Below are 14,031 nucleotides of genomic sequence, written 5' to 3' on the forward strand. Positions count from 1 at the left end.
CACAAGCCCAGGTAGATGTTGTCAGTTGTTCTTCCTTTATAAACCAGACCTATAATCCATTACAAAAGACCCCCACATTTTTCAGGCATGATCTGCCCTTAGTGAAAGCCACGCTGGCTGTCACCAATCACCTCTCAGTGTATCGTATGTCTTAGCATAGTCTCCAGGTAGATCTGCTCAGCGATGTTGCTAGGCAGATAGGTGAGACTGACTGGTCTGTAGTTCCCTGGGTCTCCCCTCTTTAAAAACAGGGGTTGTGTTTCCATTTTCCAATCAGTGGTAACATCACTTTGGAAATATGGTAATCCGTGCTGCTCCGGCCCTTCTCACCTCACCCAGACAGCTAAAAATTAAAATGCAGAATCACGGGAGCTCAGAGTTGTTGAGGTTGGAAGACACCTCTGGAGGTCAACTGATCTACCTTGCTGCTTAAGCAGGGTCATTGAGAGCAGGTTGTCCAGCAAAAACAGAACTGGTCCAGAGCAGAGTGGTAATACACGTTACTAGAGGCAAATACAAAGACTTCTCATTTGAGAACAGTCAAGAGAAAGATTCATTTCATTTAGCTCAGGAAGGAGGTAAGTAGTACATTGACAATAGCGTATAAGATGAATGATCATGGGAAGGTAAATGCCATGTTTTTATTCTTTCACAGATACTTGGGCAAAAGGGATCTCCAACTTTTTAAACACATTTTAGCATATAGAATTAAACTAGGTATAATTAGCTCTCCCAAGGTACCCCAAAGACCTCTGCAGGACTTAGAAGGAATTATTACATATTTATGTGAATAATAAGAATGCCCACAGCTGCAACAGCAGGATATTTAGAAAAATCAGGATAAAGGAGCTTTTGTCCACAGCTATATGAGTTGTAGCCACATGTGAATTAGCCACTGACCAGAGAGGAAGGTAAGAGAGAATGACAAACACTATCATTATCACCACCTGTGTTATTGCTGAGCCTCTAAGCTTCAGTTGAGACAGCCCACACTGTTAGGTGCAGTACAGGGACCTCTTGTGCCAGAGGGAAAAGATAGAGCTGGAAAAGCTGCACAAGGACAACATGGCTGCTCTTTAATGAGTCTGACCTGGGCCGATTTAAGCAGCCCATCATTCAGTGATCGTCAAACATTCTATCACATACTCATGCTTTCCCAGAAGCAATTCAGGTTGAATTGAGGTTGTTTGTACGCCACCCCTACCGACGCAATGCCCTGACACAAACTGGTCACATGAAATCAATGCAAGTGCAAAACAAACAGCTGGGTGCTGCACCTGTTAAGAATCCAGAGGTGCACTCTGAAGTTGCCCCAGAAGGAGCCAATCGATGCTTTCAAAAACAACATGTTAAGAGACCTCAGAGATCCTCTGATACACTGGTGCTATCAGAGCCAGCAAAAATGACATTAGCCAGCATGATAAATATCAACCATACCTCTGGACATCTTCACTCAAAGCATTTGGGTACAAACAGAGATCTCTGGTGCCAGTTGCATGAGAACTGCCATGATTCTATGAGAAGACAACAGTATAACTTAGGATGAAACCCTGCTTTCCACCTTCATGAGCAGGAGACATAATACTGAAGCTTGCCACAAGAGATAGTGCTGTTACAGGTCAGACTGACAAGGCTCCCTTTGCAAATGTTGATTTCAGTTATTTTGACCTTGGCAAAATAAATAAATAAAACAAATGAAAATATCTGGAGTCTGCTGCAAGGAATTGCCCCTCCCGCAGATCTCTCTTTTTAATAGTAAAAAGAGAGAGAACAAAGATACAAAAAGCACCTGAGCTCCCTGAAGAAAAGTAACTCATTTGCTGCCGGATCCTTCCAGACAGCAGCGCCTGGTGAGCACTTTGGACAGATATCCTGGTACTACATTTTGCTGTGTGCTATCTGCCACACAACCGGGATTTGCTTACAGCTGATTAAAATAGGAAGCTTGCATATTATGCATATCTAAGAGGGAATGTAGCTTGATCTAATGCAAAATAAGAAATACTGACTGTGTAGCAAGCAGAAAATGGCTGCTCTTGCATTTTATGAAGACATACAGCAATGACCCTGAGTTGAACCACTTGAACTTTCAGACAACAAAATGATGTTGCCTGTGTCTAAGTTGTCAAGTGAAATTCACCGAATGCCTTTGCAGAAGTGTCTGTACCAATGGATCCCAAAGCACTAAACAGGTATGAACAGATCCTAAAAAGAACAGAATTCCTTCCTTAGATCTCAGAGGACTTAATGCAGTTAATGCTCCCACTGCGACTTCCTTATTAACAAACACTTTGGAAAGAAATGGAAAGTACTGTGAAGAAGTCATCCAGCATTTCCCTCCGCACTGAGATCAAGTATATCAGAAAAAGGTTTTAGCTAATTTGTTCCAGAGAAAAATTCCACAGTTTTTATAGGTAACATCAGTGCTCAATCATCCATAAAGCTAGGAAGTTTTGCCTAACACCTAACAAATGGCTTAAGCTGGAGGTTATGGGCTTTGAGCTCCTGGCTCCTCCTTTGGTTTGGCTCGGTCTCCCAAATGGGCAGTAGGTGTTTTATAGTCGAGATCACTGAGTCACAGGCAAGTTCAGTGATATCCAAGGGTCATGCATGCGGCAACACATAACTCTCAGCACTCCCCACCTCTCACCACTGGCTCAGAAAAGCCCAAGAAGAGCAAGCAGAATTTCCAAGCCCAGTGATGGATGCTGTTACATTGATGAGAAACTGATGTTCTGTTTCTAACAATATACAAGCCTAATGGAAGAGACCAAAAGACATTACTTCCTGCTCTGTTGTCAGCTTGAAGAGGGAGAAACACAATGAATCCAAAACTTACATCTCCTCCAAAGCCTCGCACAGGAAACTTAGATCCCCTATGGGGCTGGTATTAAGGTTCTGCTAGAAGACATAACTAAGAGTAATGGGATGAAATTAACTAAGAAAATTTCCTAACTGAATTTCAGGAGCTAATAGAGCTCTCATTTTCCCCAGGGAAGCTGTGGAAGCCCCGGCGCTCAGGAGAGCTGCAGTAATAGTGCTTTCACAATCGGAAGAATTTCTAATAGCGCATGTCAGAGCTGATATCACTCAGAGCCAGAACCATGCACAGGGCTCTGCCGGCTCGCTGGGACCGCTGCAGAAGTTGCTTCTTTAGGAGGATGGACAGCAAAAATCAAAGGACACACCTTTAGTTGCCAGTGCAACTGCCAGCATGACCGTGCTCCTAGCTGAAGCAGGAACTCATCTAAGTCAAACCGTAAGACAAAACAGGCATGCAAACAAAAAGAATCTCTTACAAAGAACTTTTGTAAGTTTGCTTTTGCTAAGCCTTCCCTTCCCGGCGCTCTCAGTCATGCATACATGTCACTTGCCCTGGACCAGTTCTGGCATACTTGCATTGCACAGCAAGCTGAATTAATTCACAAAAATGCAGAGTTTCTTGCTGAACCAAGCCGAATTGGCAGGTATTTCCATCCAACAAGAAACACATCGGGCACAAGGCAGGATGGCAGGAGCAAGGAAACTGAGGAGGAGGAATTGAGAAGGGTGATGAGACAGGATAACACCTAAAGGATGAGATGGTGACAAACTGATTCAGCTCAGCTATATCACGAAACCATACCCTCAGTATCTTAGGAAATCTAAACTCGTATCTCTTGTGAATAAAGCTGCCTTGGATCACAAAGTCAAGTGAAGCACCTGACTGCATTTTGCCATCTATGAAATGGGGATAATAGGTATCAATATCATCTGACTGCCTTTAATGCAAATATATCTTTACCAAAGGATGCTTTAAGAGCAAAGTGAGTGTTACAATTAAAAAACACACAATCAAGGCAAATAACCTTCAACCAGAAAGATAAGCCTCTCCTTTCTAGATAAACGGAAATACCTCAACTACTGGATTATTCATGTTGTCTAGAGAATGATTTACAGTTATTTTAAGTTTTGGATAAAGCATATACTTAAAAAAAACAACAACAACACCAAAAAACAATATTCATGCCCTCCATCCCATCAGTCTTTAGTGGTGCTTAACAAGAGTGCCTAAAAACGGGTGCATTGCCATCGATCCTGCTGCTGATCTTAGATCGTTCTTCAGTAACAATCTGCCTGAAAGAAAAGATGAACTTCAGCTGCAATACACGATTAGAGAAGCACAAACAACTGAAAGCAAAAAGACAGACAAGATGACACAGCTTCGTTAAACGAAGAAAAAAAGCCCAAAGGGGATTTTCAATTTCATAGATCTAACGAGGGGGGTTGAAAAGAGGTAAAGCAGAGGAAAAGAAAATCTTTCGGACAAGATGTAATGCAGAACAACACGAAACTGAACCAGAAACAGACTTTCAAGTTTAACCTCAGGTTTGAACAGAAAGGACTGCTGAAGTCTCAGCTCTATTCCCAAAGGAAGGTGAAGCCACACGACAACATCACCGCTCACAAAACTCAGCATATTTCATGAGTAGGAGGCTCAAGAAGAGAACAGGTCAAGGTTGATATCACTGGCACAGCAGTGAGAGGGAGCTTGCACTGCAGTTGTCTGAACCACACCTAGTCTGAAGTTAAATATAGAACTTTACTTTCTGGAACTATTGCTCCTCTTCACCTTCAGAACATAAATACTCGGAGCAATATTTGAGGGGGAAAAAAAACACACACACAACAAAAAGACAGAGAGAGAGAGAGAGAACAAGACCTTCTGGATGTATTGTCCAAAATGAAAGCCCAGCGAGTAATAAACTACCCTGGGAGAACTTCCAAAAGAGCCGTAAAGATCAGAGAATTGAATTACAGAGACCGCAAGCACTATTCTGGAAATCCAGTGTAAACCAATTAGTGTCTTTAATACACGTACCCCACAAAAGACACTTATGCACATCAGATATTTCAGTATACATGCTGGCCTGACTGTAATCTTAATTACGATATAGCTGCCAATGTGATATAATTAACTGTATTGGAGTTATTGTAGATTTGCACGTTAAAAAGTCCTCGTCTTTCTCACTCAGTACATGGGACAAATCCTGACTGGTTCTGTGCGTTTTTGGCTGGGGAGCACTTCTCATTTTTACAATCAAATTCAGATTCTCTCCTTGAAGTGCTCTCAGCTTTGAAACGCTGACTTTTAGCACCTGCATTTCATACCAACCAACTCCAAGTCGATAGCACAGGCCACAATTAACTCACACAGCAGCCCAAGACTTTGATCCTCACCAAAAGCCCGTTTTGCTGCTTCACAGCAACATTTCAAAAGCGTACAAAGAAAAAGTAGCTTTGCATCACTTACACAACAGTTCCAATTAATGTCGAGATTCAGCCCTCTTCTTGTTAGGCATTTAAATAAATCACTGAAGAGACCTCTCTTGCAGCTAGAGAGAAAGATGCACATATCCTTCATGAGCTGCGTCAGTGTGATGGAATTGCCTTCTGGATCCCTACTTCTCATTGCTGACTTGCCAGAAAGCCCAGATGAACAAACAATTTACTGAGATACCCAAAAAAGAAGCTCAGAACTAGGTGCCTAAATCCTTGCATGCACCAACAGCGCATTAAGATGCTGCAGGACATGCAAATGCAGCACAATGAAACATGCATTTAATTAAGGAATATAGTCCATTAAAGTAAGTAAGCCGCCTTTGCTCCCAGTCAAAACTTAATCCTTTAGAGGAAAATGCAAATTACCAGCTGAATGGCCCCAGTCCACACTCAGTGCCAAACACTGGCTTGTGGGCCAAATGATGATTCCTGACCCTACAGCACCAAGCAAACCTGATCTGCTTGGGCAAGACAGCTGGAGTCTGGTTACCCTCGTGCTGGCTGGTGCTTTGAGCCATATTTCTGAAGAGCCTGGAGGACTTTAGTGACTTGGAAGTGAAGTTAGTCAGCCTCTTCATAGGGCTCCCATGTGAGTGTTTTTTTCCCATCATTTCAAACTTGTCACACAAAACATCTTTACAGCTCAACTAGGCAGATGACCATCTAACAGATAAACAACCATATCCCAAACTTGCCTTTGTTTTACTGCCACACAAAGCTTTTACCACAGCTTGTCTTTACTGTATTCTTGCCTTTAGGTACAACTCTAGGCCATGCTTTCCAGTACCCATACACAGGGTTGGGAAATTCAGTGTTTGGAGTGACCTAACAAGGGTTCTGCAAATTACTTTTAAAGCCTGGATGAAGGGAACATGGCAGAAGTCTCCATTTAATTAACCCCTGCAGTAGAGATCTTACAGAGCACAAAACAAGACACCAAACAAAACCAAGAGTGGCTAAAAGAAGAAAGAGAGTAATGAGAAATTAGATCAGGTGATTACATATCTGCATACAGTACTTGATGGTTTCCAATGTCATTGCTGACTTGCTTCCCTCAGTATACAAAAGGAAACCTTTCTGACAGATGCACGCCAAACCACGGCAGCTCATCTGACTTCAAGAGTGTCACAGCAGAGACTGGATTTAGGAGAGATGTGGAGGAGGAAAGAACTTGCATAACTATCTCCTCCTGCTCTGTGATTCCACAGCACCTAGAGTAAGGGATCCTAAGGCATTAGCATAACACAAACAGCAAATAGTAGTAGGCAGGAATACACCCATGGCCAAGATAGCTTTAATTCTACCTCAAAGCAATCAAATATTTCACACGCAAGTCAAGAAGAAGACGGCAAGGTCCTAAAGGTACACAGAGCTGTAACATTTCTGTAATCCTTCACACAGCAGTCAGGAGTCATACAAGCATTTTGAAGTACCAGATGTTGTTCCCACACTGCACATCATTCTATGCAGAGGGGGACACGCCAGGTAAATGCAAACCCTGTGCTATTACATTACACTGGATGGGTCCGGCAAAGCAGAATAGATTTTAAATGTTTACATTATTCCTTTGGTGAGATATTCAGCCAAAGCTGTGCAGTACAGTGCCAGCACAGAATATGGAAACAGTTACTGGTCTCAGCCCTGCAAAGCTGCTTTGACGGCCTGCAGCCTCACCCACACACGTTCAACTCAGTATTTTGGTATTAGGCAAGGCAGATGCAGACACTCTCCTGCTTCGAATCGATTCCAAAGGCCCTCAAGCAAATAAGAGGAAGGAGTAGCAGTAGAGAAATGGCAAAAGCACATCCTAAAAGCTCAATGACCAAGGATTCAATGGATTTGCAAACTAGGGTGTAGTAATGTAGTGTGTAGAGATGTAGTGTGTAAAGAACATCATCTAGTAATTTCATGGAAAGGGGGTTCCTTATGCTCCTGGAGAGAAGAAAACTCCTCCCAGCCATTTAACCTTTATCAGAATTAAGCATTCATCTCTAAACCATGCTTGAGTTCACCAGACCTTCATTATTGTATGATGTTACCCATAAAAGAGAGATTACTGTAAGGAAAGGGAAGGGAAAAGCACAGAGGCAGCAAGGAGACCAGGCTCAGAGAGTGCTTCTTCTCTGCAGGAGTGAAGAGTAGGGAGCTCTAATGATCACCTACCACTCTGCATATGTATTTGAAAGATCTACTTTGCTCTGTACTGTTCCCAGCTCACGTAAAAAGGTTGTAAGAGCCTTTTTGGATAGGAGATATATTGCTTGTTAAGGCAAAGTTCTGCATCCTGTACAATTACAGTGCTGCTGAAATGCCAGCATCAAATATAAAGTAACTTGAAACGTTAAGAGAATAAACCAGAAAAGAGGGAAGGAGAAACGTAGGGTACAAAAAGTGTGCAGAACTCCACCAAGTGAGAGTCAGGATTAGACTGGATGGGAAGGTTTCTGCGAAAGAAAAGGACAAGCTGAATGAACACCAATGCTCTCAGACTGAGCAATGGAAAAGACTCCTTAGCAGCTACAAAATACAATAGTGTCCAGTGTTCATTTTAACAACAACAGATGGGCTGAAATAGCTCCTCCTGCTCTACCACGTGGAATTACACAGTTAACGCTTATTGGTATATGTGGTACTAAAGTACATCCATGAAAACAAAGCTAGCAGGAAAAAAGGATCCTCACATTGGCTTTAAGTGCCCCCTCTCCAGAACCCCAAAATGACATACCTTTCCATAACCGCCAGGCATTCCTTTCTCCATGTGAACCGACTGCCTCGCCGTAGTCTGAAGGTCCCAGAGGTAGCTGTGACTGGGGGAGGCGTCTGTCTCCATTCTGGCTCTTCTATTGGGATGGGAGCAGGTCGCATGCTTAATGTAGCCCCTAGGGATAATAAACACCGCGTTTCCTAGTGGACTAAAAATCACGCCCATTTCCTCACTCCTGCTCGTGGAAAAAAAGACAAGACAGATGGTGAAACCATTCAAACTAAACAGTAAAGCATCATCAAAAAAAGACACCTTAAAGACATACAAAGCCAGTTAGAGTTCCCATTCCAAGCCTCCAAGCCAGAGAAATACCAGATGACCACAAAAACCTAAGGACGACATAACTGAGCTTGTTGCCTTTGCTGAAGCCACTTTGGAAATGCCGTCTTGTCTTCATCAAGTGTCACAAAGCAGGGAGGAGCTGTGCCCCACATGACCTTTATTTAGGCTGCGTTGCTACCATTTTGGCCACAAAAGGGGAAATAATTAATTGTACAGCAGTCTCAGAAAGCACAGTGTAAGCTTATACCCAAAGGTATTTTGATGTGGCTGAAGAGCCAAGTAAATACTTGAAATAGCTCCACAGATAAAAGCATACAGTGACCTCGGCAAACACGGGCTCCTGAGGGCCAGGCTGACTGAAAAAAGCCACTGAAAGCAGATTAACATCACATCTTTCCTCTTCAGTCCCCCATCTATGGATATATTTCTCCTTTCAAGAAGCTTGAGCTGGAAAACATCAAGAGGGAGATGGGACCTGGCACAGTGCCTTCAGGAAAGCCCTTTGAAACTTACCCGAATCCCTCCACAACAGCCTCTCAGTTAATAAATCAAGATAAAGCAAAACACTGGGAGGCCAATCTTTCATATAGACCTGGGTGAGGGGCATTTCAACGTGAAACAGGGGATGCTCTGAGGGACTTGTGCTCAGCAGCTACCCCTGGAGGGAAGGAAGAAACAGCTGCTTTTACACGGTGTCATGGTTTTGTAATGTTGTTTGCACATGATGTTATGATGTGGAATATTGACATATATATATGTATTTCTCATATGAAAAGCTAGATCATCACCCATACCCCACAAGCACCCTGAGCACAACTGGATTTCATGCATTCTAACAGCCTGGTGGTTTATTTCCCCCTTCAAGAGTAACACGTGGCACTGCTCACACGAGGAGTATGCTACTGCATGCATGTAAAAGCAGCGCAGGGACAGGAGAGGCTTCTGGGTCCACAGATTGCTCAGAATGGTTGGGATTTAATCACAAACCCATCCTGTGTTAGTAAAACAACACTGCTCATTTCGTTTGTAGGGGTTAAGGGAACTTACAGTTTAACCAATAAGCAAATTCCTCCAGTAAAAACCAAGGAATGAGCTACTCCTGCATTTGGCCGTGCTGCTTTGCAGAAATGCCCAGTGAGTATTTTCCTTACTGGCAGAGGGAGCAGAGCCCAGGAACATTTACAGACTGTCCCCAGGAGAAGTCTAGAGGAAGTGAACCCCACCACCTCTGCCTTGTGTGTGCAACGACAGCGATTCTTGCCAATTCCCAATTACTTCCTTTTATTGACACATGAAATGTTTCCTATGTTGCCAGTTCTTTTGGAGGCCGTTGCAAGGAGAGTTCCTTATCTGCTCTCTAATCTTTGCATGAATTGAGGTCTGGGTCAGTATCACAGTATCAGGTTTCCAGGCTTTAGATACTTCTCCACAATTAAAACATAAATTTTATTCATTTATTTAAAAGAATCTGGGGAGGATGGGACCAGGAATTAGCTTTCCCAGCACTGTCTTAGCAACGTATTGTCCCCACCTAAGGATTTAATCTGTGTGTTCTCAAGAAAAAGGGGGAATATGGAAATACCAGTGATGCAGAGTAATTATATCAAATCTTGCAGACAAAGGCTGAAAAAAACATCAGCATTTAAAGCATAAATTTCCTCCTGCTGCCGCCACATTCACTTACTGAATTTTTATTTACATTTTTTTTTTTTGTTTAGTAGCCTTCCTATCAATTTACTCATTACTCTTTTCTACGGGGTAACATCAGTATCAGCTGCTGATATGGGAGAAGCATGGTGTGCAGTGCAAGCAAGTATACAACCCCTGTTTTTGCACACAAAGGAAGACAGAAGCACCTGAATGCATGCAGAGGCACAAGATGGGGTCTGTGAGAGTGAATATGGATGGATATGTGGTGGATATGTGCACTGCTCCTGTATTTGATATGGCAACTTGAGCTTTGTTTCATCTCCTGTAATTAAGAGAGCACTTTGGGATCCCATTTATTCTGCTGTTCCAAAGCTTCACTGCAATCTTCTCTCAGACCAGCTTCACTTCTTTACAACTTATTTCCCATCCCAGCTGCCATTTCAGATTCTTTTTACAAGCTCCTCAAACAGCTTCTAAGAAGAGAAGCTTCTCTGCAGAACAAGCAGAGTAAATGTATGAAATTTCTGTCTTGGTATACGCGTCCAAAAGCAAGAACCTGTAAGTGCTGTAGAGGTGAATCATCATCTGGGAAGAACTCCTCTCAGGGAGAAAAAGGAAAAGTGCCATCTCACTACTTGCCAACACTGAGCACTTTTTGCAACAACACAGAGCTACCTCTGTACTGAAAGCTTCTCATGACAAAGGCCTTCCTTCTCTCGGCATGTCCCAAACACTACTCTGAAGAAAGAGAACTGCTCTTAAAAGCATCACATGCAATTGCTGATCCACATCCCATCTCTCACAGAGGCCCTGCAGTACGAGGGTGAGGCACAGAACGGCTGGAGCCAGCCTCAGGGCATCTCCTAGCTCCAAGAAATCATTTACCAGCAAGTCTCTGCAACAAGTACCTACCATGTATTACACTGATAAGAGGAGATGCCATGCTTCATTTTTAGCCAGACTGACCTGAGAGCACATAATAAACACCTTCCAGTTACTCCTGAGCCAAGCTAGATTTGAATCAGCAGCCTGCACACCAAAACGTTCCTTACAGGGCTCACTGCTTGGCTGGAAAGGATCAGAGCAGGACTGTTGAAGCTCTGTAAAACAGTAAATCACCAACAATACGTTTCGAGTATGAATCTCATCGGATATCCAGCCTCTGTTGCTTTGGTTGGGTGTTTGGCTGCTTAGTTTCTTTTCATATGTTTTTCTGATACAGCTGAAGAAGAGCTACTACTATGGCAGTAACACAAGAGATGTTACATCCTAGTAATAACTACCTTTCTTTTTCCCCTCTGCTCAGGGAGGAAAAGCACAAGGTGACCACAGCTGCCTTGAGGACTAGCTGAAATAAAGCACCAAGGCTAACTGGAGGCAGTCCGTAACCACCTGCAACTCCAACACATCATTTCTAGGACATAGCTTCAGGTTACAGAGCACAGAGGCAAAAGAAATGCTCAAGTTGCTCCATAACAAACCTTCCATGTTGCTCAGTGCCAGCCAAACTAATCAAGCTAACTATCAGCATGAAAAAGAAGTACTCACTTATTTAAAAGCCAGGGGCTCTAAAAAAAATAATCAGGACATTATAGGACTCAATGCACTCATACGCTGGCTTCTGCAACGTATATTATTTATCTGCTGCCAAAATGCTTGCGGCCCTCTACAAAACACAAGAGACGTGGTGCCTGTCCAAAAAGCTCCATATCTAAATGGAAAGTATCCCTACTAATTGGTTTAAAGTCCTTTCAAACACTAGTATTTAGCATTGACTTCTTCCCCTCAACAAAAAACTGCCTTTCACCCTAATTGGCAGCTGCTTCCAGAAGAAATTACAGTCACTAATACATTGGAGTTCGCAGCTACGCTATTAAGTTTGACATTACTCATACCAGGAAAACACTGATTAAGAAGTTGAGAAGTTTTTAAGCGAGATCACTGCATACAGCAGAAAGGTTTTTATGATCTTTGAGCATCTGCAGCATTCCTATCTGCTGCTGCCTGAACAGTGCTCTTTAATATATTCATCAGCGACATCAACTGATTGAGTGCACTCTCAGCAAGTTTGCAGATGACACCATGCTGTGTGGTACAGTCAACACGCCCAAGGGATGGGATGCCATCCAAAGAGACCTACACAAGCTGAGCAGTGGGCCCAGGTGAACCTTATGAGGTTCAATAAATCCAAGTGTAAGGTTCTGCACCTGGGTCATGCCAACTCCCACTGTCAGTACAAGCTGGGAGATGCAAGGATAAAGCACAGCCATGTAAAAAGACTGGTGGATGGCAAGCTGGACATGAGACAGCAATGTGCACACGCAGCCCAGAAAAAGCCAACTGTATCCTGGGCTGCATCCAAACAAGGGTGGCCAGCATGGCCAGAAGCTGCACTGTACTGCAGAGGCCTCACCTGGAACACTGCATTCAGACGGGGATCTTCAGTACAGGAGAGACGTGGACCTGTTGGAGTGCATCCACAGGTGGGTCACAAAAATGATCCCAGGGATGGAACAGCTCTCCTATGAGGACAGGCTGAGAGAGCTGGGGCTGTGCAGGCTGGAGAAGAGAAGGCTGTGAGGTGACCTGAGAGCTGCCTGTCAGTGTCTATAGGGGATTTATAAGGAGGGGGCAGACTCTTCAGCACTGTCTGTTGTGATAGGACAAGGGAAACTGCTTCAAACTAGAAGAGCTGAGATTTAGACTGGATACAAGGAAGAAGTTTTCTACAATAAGGGCAGTGAGGCACTGGCACAGGTTGCCCAGGGAGATGGTGGGTGCCCTGCCCATGGCGATATTCAAGGCCAGGATGGACCATCCTCTTAGCAACCTGATCAAGCTATAGGTGTCCCTGCTCACTGCAGCAGATTTTGACTGGATGATTTTTAAGGATCCCTTCCAACTCAAAAGATCCCATGATTCTATGTACTGCCACCAAAGGCAGGACAAGTATAGTAACTATCCATGCAAACAATCAGAAGCAAGAAAATAACAGGCAGCACATTCTAGAGGCCAAAACAAACTGGCAAGTAACAAAAGTGATGGAATTGCCGAGTCTTTTTGGTATAGGAGTAACATCTAGCCATGTTTCAATGGCACTGATGTCTCAAAAATCACCATGATGCTCCACAATACAAATCTCTCAGGTTAGGAGATGCAAGACTATTTGTGGATGACTTGAAGCATTATGTACTACTGTCACATACTTGAAAAATGAAAACGATGCATTGACAAGTTATTCCTTGTTTCTTGTATTTGAAATTCCTGGCTGCGTGCAGTATGTGAGCAAAGTATAAGACAGTCCCTTTTGTGAGGGACTTGAAGGGAATGCAAGCAACTCATGCCTTGGGAATAGTCTCATCTTTACCTGGCAGATGGGAATTAGGAGCAAAGGCAGAATCACTAACTAAAAGTTGTATAGCAAACTATCAGAGCCAAGGAAAGACTGCAGGTCTGCCAAGTGATCTCTAGTCCTTCCATCAGAAAGCAGCTTTTCTTTCTTTATAGTTCACAAACTGATTGTATTTGGGTGCCCTGGGTGCTTCAAAACTGTTTCAATTGTAAGTGAAAATTATCTTCCTTTTACTACACTAATGAATTCAGTCAGAAAATGAACTTAGTTTGGAGACTCACGATGTTAAAAATAAGAGAACCAATAAACTAAATGTTCCCAAAGACCTCTCTTTGCCCATTGGTAACTCAAACACAAACGCGTTCCCATGCAGAGGGACCCAAATCTATTGCTCAGAGAAGAAGGTCCAAGATTTTGTTCTCAGTAGCAGCAATCATAGAAAACGAGATAATAGAAAACCAATTTTCACTTCTTCATGAGACACCAAATAGTAAAAAAAGTTCATGCCACTCATTTAATGACTTCAGTTTTTATCAGAGGAGGGCACTCTTGCTAAGAGTGACTAGGGCTGCTGTGACCACTTCTGTGCGAATATGGCAACGATTTTCTCCTTTTCAGATTCTAACGAAAGCAGCTGAATGGTCTGGGAATTACAGGATAC

General features: G+C 43.1%; 1 protein-coding gene across 19 annotated transcripts in view; it reads right to left on the minus strand.

The window, feature by feature from the left end:
* HMBOX1 (homeobox containing 1) overlaps positions 1-14,031 on the minus strand; it is a 120,146-nt gene that overhangs the window by 36,829 nt on the left and 69,286 nt on the right. For all 19 annotated transcript variants that reach the window (XM_072333824.1, XM_072333820.1, XM_072333827.1 and 16 more), the window contains one exon: positions 8,048-8,201. In XM_072333824.1, the coding sequence (XP_072189925.1) occupies positions 8,048-8,201 (154 nt within the window). The remainder of the gene's footprint in view (positions 1-8,047; positions 8,202-14,031) is intronic.

Source organism: Excalfactoria chinensis, chromosome 3, assembly GCF_039878825.1.
Source record: "Excalfactoria chinensis isolate bCotChi1 chromosome 3, bCotChi1.hap2, whole genome shotgun sequence".
NCBI classification, from domain to species: Eukaryota; Metazoa; Chordata; class Aves; order Galliformes; family Phasianidae; genus Excalfactoria; species Excalfactoria chinensis.